The sequence below is a fragment of the Heptranchias perlo genome, chromosome 23 (genome assembly GCF_035084215.1).
Source record: "Heptranchias perlo isolate sHepPer1 chromosome 23, sHepPer1.hap1, whole genome shotgun sequence".
NCBI lineage: Eukaryota > Metazoa > Chordata > Chondrichthyes > Hexanchiformes > Hexanchidae > Heptranchias > Heptranchias perlo.
In genome coordinates, this window is record NC_090347.1 from 17,906,659 (window position 1) to 17,919,179 (window position 12,521).

Below are 12,521 nucleotides of genomic sequence, written 5' to 3' on the forward strand. Positions count from 1 at the left end.
TTCCTAACATTAGTTATAACTAGTTGTTAATTTAGCAATATTAGTGACAAAATAAATTCCAGGTAAAACGGTCATGGCTCAATGGCTGTTATATATTTTACAAATTTGGTGCCACTGATTGAGCTTTTTATAAGGATGTTAGTAGATCTACAAGGGTGGTGGTATTGCTAGATCTGGTTATGAGTAATGAAATAGATCAGGTAATTGAGCTAAATGTGGGTGAGCACCTTTTGAGTAGTGACCACAATATGATACAGTTCAAGATCCAACTTGAAAGGGAAAAAGTCAGTACAAAAATTAGAACACCAGATTAGATTAGGGCCGATTTTAGCAAGATGAGGAGTGAGCTAGCTATGGTATGGTCAAAAGGAAAACTTAGCATGGACAACTGTAGAGCAACAGTGGGATTTTTTTTTAAAAAGAGATTGAGATGGTACAGAATAAGTATATCTCATTAAAAATTAAGGAAACTACTAGTAGTTTAAGGATGCCATGGATGAAGAGGTTAGAAACCAATTAAAATTGAAGGAGGGTCTATGAGGACTACATGAATAATAACAACAAAAAAAACTAAAGGAGAAAATAAAAAAAGAAATGAAGAGTGCGATAAGGAAAGTTAAGAGTGAGTATGGGAAAGAAAATTCAAAAAACATCAAAAGAAACAGTAAGGTATTTTACAAGTATATCAGTGGAAAGAGAACTGTTAAAAGTGAGGTGGGACCACTAAGAGGTGAGGATTGTCAATTTGTAGAGGTGTTTAATAAGTACTTTGCATTGGTCTTTAGAAAAGAGTATCGGAGAGGAGGTGAATCCTAAAGTGTTGAGAGTGAAATGAGCGATATTGTGATGGATGAAAGGAAAATTTTAGATAAGTTAGTTAAGCTAAGGGAAGACAAAGCACTAGGGCCTGATGGGATACATCTTAAGATCCTGAAGGAGTTGAGGGAGGAAATCGCTGAGGCCTAGAAATTATATTTCAGGGCTCTATTGAACGTGGATGTATGCCGGAGAACTGGAGAGCGACCAACTGTAGTACCAATTTTTAGAAAAGGAGACAGACCTAATTACAGGCCAGTTAGCTTAACATCTGTGGTAGGGAAAATTTTAGAGTCTTTAATTAAGGATGAAATTAGCACTTATCTAGATAAAGAGAAAATAGTTAGAAATAGCCAGCATGGATTTTAAAAGGGGCAATCGTGTTTGACAAACCTCATAGAATTCTTTGAGGAGATAACAGACATGATAGAGGGGGGAAATGTAATGGATGTAGTGTACATGGACTTTAGGAAAGCCCTTGACAAGATACCACATGGGAGATTACTAGAGAAGATTAAGGGGTATGGAATTAGGGGGAGGATAGCAAATTGGATTAAAAATTGATTAGAAGGGAGAAAATAGAGTAGCAGCCTAGCTTTTAACTCCGGGCCAGTTTTTGGTGGTTAAGCACTGGTGTGAGTTAGAAACTCACCCGCTGGTGCAGAAATGAGGCCCGGGGTACTTTAACATCCAGGTCTCATTTAAATCCCACTGGCTGACATCCCACTTGTTCTGGGCGGGAAGCGGTGGAAATTCATACGGCCCAGAGACCGCCTGAAGAGACCAGGTGAATGGTGGGATCGACTGCCGGGGCCATCCCATGGCGGTCTCTCGGTCGGGGGGGGCGTCAAGTCCTTGGCAGGGGAATCCTAAGCTTTCCTTGTGGTGCCCAGAGGTGCACCCATGAAGCAGCAGCCTAATCCCATTTTTCCCTTTGCTCTCTTTTGAAGCAACTAGCTAATTCCCCTTTAAACAAATTTATGGATTCTGTGTTTATTCGGAGAGATTATTTTTTTGATCTCCTTAATCATGGAACCTTTGACTAAAGTTGAATTAAAAGTCAATTTGTGCAGATTATAGCATTCGCAGTTATGACCAGTCGGTCGTGGGTTCAAGCTCCAATCCAGGACTTTAGCATAATAATCGAGGCGGACACCTCAGTGCAGTACTGAAGGATTGCTGCATTGTTGGAGGTGCTATCTTTCGGATGAGATGTTAAACCATGAGACCCCATGGCACTATTTGAAGAAAAACAGAAAGTTTTTCTGATATCTGAGCCAACATTCTTTCCTTAAGTAACACGGTCAAAAACAGATTAACTTGTCATTCATCTCATTGCTGTTCGTGGCACCTTGCTGTCCACAAAATGGCTACTGTGTCTGCCTACATAACACTGGCTGTACTGCAAAGTAATTCATTGTGTGTAAAGCACTTTGAGATGTTTCTGAGAGGTAGGATAAGGTTCTATACAAGCACAATTTCTTTCTTAAACTAGGAACTACTGCAAAATTGCAAATTAGAAAGGTTAGATGTAATAATGAAAGGGTAGATGCGATAATGAAAGTGTAGATTCTGCTTGCAGGCAAGTTTTAAGCTTTCCTAACTGTTGGCTGACACTTCTGACTGCCGCAAAAGATGTATCTCTTGAAAGAGAAGAATGTCAAGCCTGAACTACAAGAAATTCCAATTTCATGTATTTGGGAGTGTTGATGGGCTGTTGGCAATGATTATTTGAAAAGATTTCATCATGGGATTGACATATTTTCTTAAGTCAGAAGCTGACCAAGGATGCTCATTGCTTGTGCTCTGATATCTTTGTTAATGAAGAAAAATCATGGAAAATCTTAATAACTAATGTTTCCACATCATAAGGCACAGAGGCAAATGGATAAAGGCTGATTTTATATCAGAAATTTAAAAAAATAAATTTCTGGCTTCTTTTCAGAAACTTACGACTGTAAACTGAGACCTGAGTCAAAAACTGTCAAAGGGCAAGCCTACTTCTCAATAAAACAGACACGTTAAATAATAGTTGAAACATTACAGAGGCAGCAAGTGGCTTGTGTTCAATAGAATGTTCTCTTCCAGTTTACCTTTATCTTAAGTTTTCACATTTCTAGCAGAATTACTTTGCTAATCTTTTTCACTGAGGACTGTGCCCCGTAAATCTGATTTGCAGGACCAGAGGGTAAACCCGTGACCCTGTTGTGAACCCATGTTGCCACCAACGTAGTAAGTAGAGAGTTTATTACTAATACCCCTTTTATTGCTCTCAGCTCCACAAATCTGCTCTCTGGAACAATCCACCAATGTTTACTGAAGTGGCAGGAGACTGAGAAGCAACAATTATTGACAAAAGTACCACTTACATTGTAGATAATTACCTTCATCTTGCCCCCACCCTTTACTTAAGGAAACACACAGAAAGCTTGTTTACTGTGCTGAGTTGACTTCACTCTGCAGCGATTCCTGCTGGAAAATGCGCATAGGTGGATATTAAATGAGGGCATCATTGGGCTTGACTGTGATTAAGCTATCAGGAGAGTTTACACTTTGAAATGTAAATGGTTAGTAAAATGAGTCCACCAAGTCCCCAATGTGTTTAATTCACTTTCCAGGTATAAAACAGTGTGGAAAATATGCTCATGAAGGTGAGGGATATAATTGCTTGGAAATACAACCTTTTTTATTTTGAGCAACCAGCATCAAGCACTCCCAGGTTAAGTACACCATGCTTTGGTACGTAGATAGTAAAGCCATCCTTCCTCTCCTTAACAATGTGCTCCAACTCTAAACTTAGCAGAGCACTTTCTACTGCAAAAGTGTGATCTTTTCTATTTCCAGCACTAGCCACCCCTGTCTTCAATGGGATGAATGTAAGGAGTATTACAACACCAGGATATTGAAATCACAAGTTTTCGGAGGCTTTCCTCCTTCGTCAGGTCACTCACCTGACGAAGGAGGATAGCTCCGAAAGCTTGTGATTTCAAATAAAGCTGTTGGACTATAACCTGGTGTCGTAAGACTCCTTACATTTGTCCACCCCAGTCCATCACCGGCATCTCCACTTCAATGGGATGAGACAGAGACTGTCCACAGTAAACTGGGCAAATCTGTTAATGGGTAAAACGACAGACGATCAGTGAGAGGTGTTCAAAAAAGAATTTAACATGATACTTAACCAGTTTATACCCCTACGGGCAAGAGCTCTACTTGCCAAAAAAAACAGCCATGGATGACAAAAGAGACAATATAAAACTAAAAGAAAACGCATTCAAAAATGCAAAAACTAGCACAGATCCTGATGACTGGGAGGAACACAAAGGTGACCAAAGGGTGACAAAACAGATAGTAAGAGCTACAAATAGGGAGTATGAAAAGAAACTTGCAAGGGATATCAACATTTTTTTTTACAATTATATTAGGAAAATGAGGGTGGTCATGGACAATGTAAGCCCATTAAAAACTGATAATGGAGATATGGGGGGTGATTTTAAATCCCAAGAACAGTGGGTTGGGGGCGGGTGGGAGATGAAAATAATTGTTTTTTGGGACGCGATCGCAACCTGGCTTTATTTCCAGGTTTAACATCAGCGCGTAAAAGTAGAGGCTTCCCACTGGGAATGCAAAGTCTGAAAATTTCGTGGTTGCTACCCAAAAAAACAACTATTTTCAACCCCCACCCGCCCCCAACCCACTTGTTCTTGGGATTTAAAATCACCCCCATGGCAAATGAAAATAAGGAAATGGTGGACACGTTAAATAATTACTTTGCGTCAGTATTTACAATAGAGGAAGAAAATACCTTGTCGGACTCCGCAAGGAAACTAATTTTGAATCAGGGACAGGGACTCATCATAATTAACGTAAACAAATTAATAACAATGAAGAAAATAATGGCACTAAAGAGTGACAAATCCCCATGACCAGATGGTTTCCATCCCAAGGTTTTAAAGGAAGCAGGTGAGAACATTGCAGATGCCCTAACTATAATCTTCCAAAGTTCTCTCAATTCAGGAACCATTCCTTTAGTTTGGAAAATTGCACATGTCACTCCCCTATTTAAGAAAAGTGAGAGAGGGAAATCAGGGAATTATAGACCAGTTAGCCTAACATCTGTTGATGAGAAATTACTAGAGTCTGTAATTAAGGATAGAGTGACTGAACACCTTGAAAATTTTCTGCTGATCAGAGAGAGCCAAGATGGATTTGCAATGGGTGGGTCATGCCAGACGAACATGGTTGAATTTTTTGAAGAGGTGACTAAAGTAGTGGACAGGGGAGTGTCTATGGATGTTATTTATATGGAGTTTCAGAAGGCATTCAATAAAGTCCCTCATAAGAGATTGTTAGCTAAAGTTGAAGCTCATGGAATTGAGGGCAAATTATTGACCTGGTTAGGAAATTGTCTGAGTGGCAGGAGACAGAGAGTAGGGATAATGAGCAGGTACTCAAATTGGCAGGATGTGACTAATGGTGTTCCACAGGGATCTGTGTTGGGGCCTTAACTATTCACTGTATTTATTAACGACTTAGATGACAGGATAGAGAGCCACATATCCAAGTTTGACGATGACACAAAGATAGGTAGCATTGTAAGCGGTATAGATGGAAGCATAAAATTACAGAGAGATATTAATAGATTTAGTGAATGGGCAAAACTGTGGCAAATGGATTTCAATGTAGGCAAGTGTGAGGTCACCCACTTTGGACCTAAAAAGGATATTTTAGAGTACTTTCTAAATGGTGATCAGCCAAGGTCTCATTGAATGGCGGAATGTTGAGTAGAATGGGCCTATACTCTCTGGAGTTTAGAAGAATGAGAGGTGATCTCATTGAAACATAAGATTCTGAGGGGACTTGACAGGGTAACATAAGAACATAAGAACATAAGAAATAGGAGCAGGAGTAGGCCAATCGGCCCCTCGAGCCTGCTCCGCCATTCAATAAGATCATGGTAGATGCTGAGAGGTTGTTTCCCCTGGCTCAAGAGTCTAGAACTAGGGGGCATAGTCGCAGGATAAGGGGTCGGCCATTCAAGACTGAGATGAGGAGGAATTTCTTCACTCAGAGGGTTGTGAATCTTTGGAATTCTCTACCCCAGAGGGCGGTGGATGCTGAGTCATTGAATATATTCAAGGCTGAAATGGATAGATTTTTGGACTCTAGGGGAATCAAGGGATATGGGGATCGGGCGGGAAAGTGAGGTTGAAGATCAGCCATTATCTGATTGAATGGCGGAGCAGGCTTGAGGGGCCGTATGGCCTATTCCTGCTCCTATTTCTTATGTTCTTATGTTCTTAACAGGCACGAGGAGCTAATTGGCCTGCAACTGTTCCAGTGTTCCTATGATTGAGGACCTTGCAGACACCTCCCCATCACGGGTGAGTAATAATCATTTACATTTCAATGTGAAGGCTCCCCCAATATCTCAGGTGATAAAGACTGATCAGAGCTGATCCCAATCCTGTCCTCGCTCGATTACCACACACAAACGTACTTCCCAGCAGGAGTCACCGGTGGTGATCAAGAGTGGGAACATCACCTTGAAGAAGAAGTTAGCACATCATCTTGAAGAAGCAAGATTGGATGAGGCAAACTTCAATGGAGGTTCCCACTGAAGACACATGTACTGCACTATAGAAGTATCTTTATGCTGAAATAGGAAATATTGGTGACCTGGCAGCCTCCTCATTACTAAAGGTCTGGATTATTCCTGTAACTGCTATCATTTGGGTGTGACTTTAATCTTCTCTTCATGAAGCAACCTTGGAAATATCCAAAATTGATAGTGAAGAACAACAGGGCTATTAAAAATCCTGTTACAATTGTAAAAATGTTTCATATTTCAGTCATTAAAAACACCACGAATAATGATTGAAAAATAACTGGAAAAATGTCACTAGTCAATTCTAGGAAATGTTTCCAGAATCTTACTCCAATTTAACTTAAAATCTAGTTGTGTGTGCACCCTGTAGGACTATATCAAATGTTTTGGGCAGCCTCAGTCCACTTCCTAGTGGTCATGAGCACTGAACTGTCCCTAATTTGGCACCGATTGGAAAATATGTCATACTAGTGTTGTAGGGATGCTCTTCTAAGGTTGGGGCTGAGGCACATTTTTGGGCCAGAGTAGAAGAAGCTTTATTCTGCATTTGGCTGTGTAATACCTGACGTGGAAGTTCTTGACCTGAGACCGTGCGGTCTGCATACTCCCTGGAGACAAAGCTACACAGATCAAAGGCAGAGTGTTGTGTCAGTGTGGTTCAGTTACTAGCAGTCACCTTGATGGAACTTAAAGGCATGGGTGTGGGTTGCGAGGGGGGGAGTGGAGAGGGGTCAGAATTTCTACCAGTGTGACAACAGTGTGTGGGATGGATACTACAAAGTTCATTCCATAGTTGAATCCTCACCATTTCTACTGCAGAAACAAGGGGCAGGGGGCAAAAATTCACAGCCCTTTCAGCCAGGAGTGCGCAGGAAGGGCTGGAAATTATGCTGACCACCCTGTGCGGGGGCTTCCAGGATACTCTGTTGGGCACAGAGTCTCCACATCATCCCAAACAAGGCCATCAGCATAATAGGGGGCAGGGACTACCTACGTCAGGAGTCCCCATGTTCTCAGCCCTCAGAAGGACCCATGTAGGATTGATGGAGGTACAATTAGTGAGACCCACCATCCGAATGGCAGAAGTGGGGTCCATCTGGGGGTCCAAGTGGGACTGTGGCCTGGGTCCTTGAAGAAAAGAATGGGATTTTTTTTCAAATGGTTAGCATAAGGATATTTCCCAGAGGTCTCCAGCAACCTTTGGGCAACCGCTCTTCCATTAGATTTTCTGGTTTCTCTTCAATGGCGGGCGCCCTAGATGGGCTCCTAATGGCCTGGGTGGCTGCCATTGCCAAAATAATGAAGGGATCTCCCTCTGAGCCCAAGAACTTTGGTGGGGTCAGGGGCAGAAGTCCCAGCTGGTGGCTTTTCAGCACTTATGCTGCCCCTATATATTTTTGGCCCGAAGTTTTGTAACGTTACAGTAGGTTGCAGAGGTTAAACTGCAGCTTGGGCTCAGAAAAAAGTTGTTCAAACTATTGAAATTTGACATTCAACAAGTCCTTTAAAGTCACTATTTTCATTGCATTGGTCTTTATTAAATTGTGGGCAATGTTAATTGGTGCAACCAGATTTCTGGGGGTTTTTTTTGCCAATTTTCTCCCAGAAGGTGTTGACCCTCCTAGGTTCATCTCCACAGGGCTCAGCAACCACTCCCCCCCCCCCCCCCCACCTCCACAACACCTCGCCTCGATGGTCATTCTTTGTGTATGAGCATAAAAAAAGAGAGGAGTCATTTTCTGAGTACACACTGACACTGGACATCTCACTCATTGGAGAATCATGCATTCACCCCGCCCATGATTTTCTGGTATGTAACGGCAAGAGCAATGTTTGTTGCCAGCGTGAACTCCGAACGTTACCCCCAGAGACTTTAAAGTCTCTTACGCTGTTTGCACATTAAAGGAAAAAATGAAATCACAATATTCTTAAAAACAATTACTTCCAATGGCCTTTTTTTAATTGGCCGTTCCCTCCCTAACTTTGCTGGAACCCTTTTGGAATCAGGGTTGCAAGCATCCATGCTATCCCATCATGCACTTGTTACAATTCCACAGTAACTAATATATTTTTAACGAATAAATTAGGATTTATAAAGTTGCTAAGAGAAAAAAAGACTAATCTCCGTGCTGGAAAATGTGCAAAGTAAGCAATTCAATGATTTCTTTGGTTGACAGCCCAAGTTAGGGCAGAGTGACAATATCCAATTCTCTTAACTCTTTACTGTCATCGGAATATTCCATTCATCAAAACTTACTGCAATATATAAAAACTGTTCAGGATGGTACAGAAGAAAAACACTTCCTTAGACCACTTACTAGTCTATCTCCTAGCCAGAATATATGGAAATCCTTTGAATCTTCTAAGCAAGTAAGCTCTAGTAAACATGATAAACAGGCCTGCTCCATAATGCAAAATACCAACTTTTAAGCAATAGAAAAATGTTGGTTTCCATCAACAAAACTTCATTCCAAAATTGCAGCATTGTTTTTTGTTTGCCTACATAGGCCTATAACATTTAATGTAACAAAGTACATTGTATCACTTAAAAAAAAATACATTTAAATTTAAATGACTCCATCACCGTGAGGTATTATTTGAAATTTTTTTTTGTTGCCTCTCAAAAGGATGAATTTGTTATTTTTCTCCTTGGGCACTGTAGTGATTGCTCAGTAACTACTAACTTTTACAGTATAAGTCCCAATAAATTCATAACAAGAATAATATGCCCTTCTAAAGGTGGAATCTAAATTTTAGTGTTTATAGTTGTTAACTGTAGTCTTAAGTAAACCTGCAAAATACCTCACCTTGTCTGACAGACACCAGACGGCCATTAGAAGCTCGTAAAACAACTTGAGGATGACTCTGTTCCAAATCGAAGAGGTCATCTTTGCCAGGCTTGGAATTTCGTCCAGATCTTAGAGTACCGGTTGGCCCCATCGCACTCAGATATTTTCCCTCATGATCTTTAAAGGCGATCTTCCCAGCTTTAAATTCCAAAGTGTAGCTTGTGTCCTGATCATGTTTCTTAATCAGTTTTCCATCATTTCTGAGAAACCTATTGTCACAAGTCTGGATGCTATACTTCTTCTCTTGATAGATCAATGTTATGAGGGCATCCACACCCCAAGGAATGTTGCTGTCAGCGGATAGTTCATCTTCTTGGACTGAGAGATGGGCGTATCTTTTTCGACTGACACTTAGAAGATTGGCTTGAGGGTGGCTTGCCAGGTGGATTGACCAAAGTTCTGACTCGGTAATGGTCTGTGCAAAACATGAGAGATGGTCTTCAGATCCGCCAAAGTACCTCTTGTGGGGTTCAGATTGTAGAGTCCATCTGCCATCAGCATGTGCAATAACTGTGAACCTGCAGTCAATGTCAGGTTTTTCTGCCTCACATGACACATTGCCATCCTTATTAGCCAACAGGTAGCGCCCAAGGTGGCTCTTGAAAAAGACCACAGAGTTATTCCCTTCGTCTTGTTCCAGCACCCAGATCTGCTTCTTCTTTAGGCTGACACCAGACGCATTGACTTTGAAACCAAATGCTTCTGCTGTCAGATATTTATTGTTACAATTAATTAAGCCAAATTGGACCTTTAAAGCTTGGTGGGTTCCGTTAGTGGGCATTTCTTTCAGGTTATTTGCCTTCTTGATGTGGAACTTTAGAGTGGTTTTTCAGTGGGAGCTCAGAAACAGAAACAATACAGGCACTTTTTTGATCTGCTCCTGAGAGATTTGAAGTAGACCAAATAGCCAAAACACCTAAACCCAATAGAAGCAGCCAATGACGACAGCTTAAATGCCCAGTTCCTTAACCTCTTAGCTCATCCACAATGTTTTACAAAGCCTTTAATTGCAATTATCCAAAGGGTACCTCAGAAAAGAATTTGCATGTTATGAAGACTTCGTACTTCAGATTGGCTTTTGTACACGTCGATTTTTTGTGAAAAAAATAAGTGCTCGTCTCAGCTGCTGCAGTCTGCTCTAATTGTTCATGCCGAGGATTATAGGCTCACAGATTTTAATAAACTGCCAGTGCTTTGTAATTAATAGCAGAGCTTGCTGAAGCAACAAAGGGAGTTTTATGTCAAACAGTGGTCCTTTTGTGTGTTTCCTTTCCTTCCCTTGCGTTCCAGTGGATAAGTTTCTTCAGACTTTGTTGATTGTAGAGTCCTTTCTTTCTTTTTTTTCAGTTCACCTTTGTACACCAGCGTGCCCAGCCTCTCAAATACATCGCTCTGCTTTGGTCACCAGCTACCTCGTCCCTCTGAATTCTTGTGCAGTATTTCAGGTGAAAAACCAGGTGAAATGTGATAGCCTTCCCTGCAGTTGAATTGTTGAGGTGTCCTCTTTCGTTTTGCTGGAGTGTAGAGTTACTCTGTTCTCTGATTCCTTCTCTCCGGGTCACCTACAGCCGTCTCCAGTTTTACTGTTTAATCCTCTTTACAATTATCCCAGGGCCTCTATTTCTTGGTTTTAATCCTTTTATCCTGTCTTATTCCAAAACACCTTCCTCCATCTGCGCTGCTTTTACCTTCAGTTATGCATTTCCCTGGTAAAAAGACTCAGTACAAAAAAAGCGAAAGATTAACTCATAGATATATAATAGATATTCAATTAAAGAATATGGCAGGTGAAGGAATGCCCTGTGCATCCATATATTACTGTCATTCGGTGCTAATGTATGAAATTTTAATTTCCACGCACATCAAAGCAGATTGAAAGACTTCAATATTCTGCATGCCTTCAAAGGACGACAAATGCCAAACACATTTCTTTGTAAATCCTTTTACATATTTATGGCCTTTTGTGAATGTTGCATCGATAACTCTGCCTCTTTGCTTTCAGCTCAGAATCATTAACGAGCACTTAAGAGGATTTAAGCACCAAACAAAAACCTTGATAATTTTATTTCTTTATTCCAAGAATGGTAGGACTCAAGGGTGGATCATAAAATTCAATATAAAATATTAGCAGACTTTTTTTTTCCATGTTTATGAAAGTAAGTATGGTGATATTTTAAGTAGCAAAGGATACTCCATATATTGAGTTCTCTTTCAGATTCATTGTGAATTGAGTCATTCTATTGCAATTCTTATATCATCAACATGCATTGCTGAACAACCTTGTGATATCATCTATTGATCTGAAAACAAAGAGAAAGACAGACTTTTTAAAGAGAGCCACAAATGATAGACAGTAATGGAGAAATATAGGTCCACTCTCGAGATTAGAAAGAGGGTGGAGAAAGACTGAACGTAGTAATAGTCACAGACAAATGACCCCTCACATGCTGAATATCACTGTTCTACATCAATCTGCAGATTTTCAATTTACTTGTCTCCAAATTATGTGACTTGCACCGGTATTTGACATAAATAGTAAAAATATTCATTTTCCATTTCTGTAGTTCCAGGTTCTAGCCCCTAACATAACTAATGCCTTAGTCTGCCAGTTTCAATAATGATGAGTTTTATCAGTCGTCAACCTGGCTTGTGGTTGGCACACTTCATGATAGTGGAGTGTTCCATCCATGGGGGAGGGGGGATAGGTAGTGGAGTGTTCTATTCCATGGGGAGGATTCAACTGTTACTGCCTATCACCTGCTGTCAAGGGCTGCTATCTGTCTCACTTTGAGTTGGCATTCCATTTTTTGAGTGAGCTGTCCTAAAATGTCAAAAAGTCCAGTTTTTAAAATCAATCTCTATATTTCCCTTTACAGGTACTTCTGTGTCTTATGGGGCTCAATTTTGAAATGGTGGCAGGTTGGCGAAGGTGCATGTGACAAACCCGAATAAACAAACCTTACTGTTTCCAACATGATCGCATCGTAATTGATGATGATTAACGCCCTCTCCGGGTTTTGCGCCCGGCAGCCAGCCTGATTGACAGGAGTTGCCATGCCGGGGGGGGGGGGGGGGGGGAGAGAAAGAGAGAGAGAGAGCGAGACGTCATCCGCGCTGGAACAGAGGACCAGGGTGGGGGAGATGGGAAGATGGGGGGGGGGGGTGGAGAGTGGAAGATCTGGGGGGAGAGAGGGGAAGATCAGAGGGGGAGAGAGGGGAAGATCGGGGGGTGAGATGGGAAGATCGGG

The 12,521-nt window shown here is 41.2% G+C and overlaps 2 protein-coding genes across 2 annotated transcripts in view; one reads left to right on the forward strand and one right to left on the reverse strand.

Annotated features, from left to right (window-relative positions):
* Positions 1–6,548, forward strand: part of faap100 (FA core complex associated protein 100) — a 185,844-nt gene extending 179,296 nt beyond the window's left edge. The window contains exon 9 of the mRNA XM_068004124.1: positions 6,124–6,548. Within this exon, the coding sequence (XP_067860225.1) occupies positions 6,124–6,168 (45 nt within the window). The 3' untranslated portion in view covers positions 6,169–6,548. The remainder of the gene's footprint in view (positions 1–6,123) is intronic.
* The window catches only part of fscn2b (fascin actin-bundling protein 2b, retinal), a 35,308-nt gene extending 25,124 nt beyond the window's left edge, over positions 1–10,184 (reverse strand). Inside the window, exon 1 of the mRNA XM_068004125.1 lies at positions 9,232–10,184. Within this exon, the coding sequence (XP_067860226.1) occupies positions 9,232–10,054 (823 nt within the window). The 5' untranslated portion in view covers positions 10,055–10,184. The remainder of the gene's footprint in view (positions 1–9,231) is intronic.
* Positions 10,185–12,521: the final 2,337 nt, after the last annotated feature.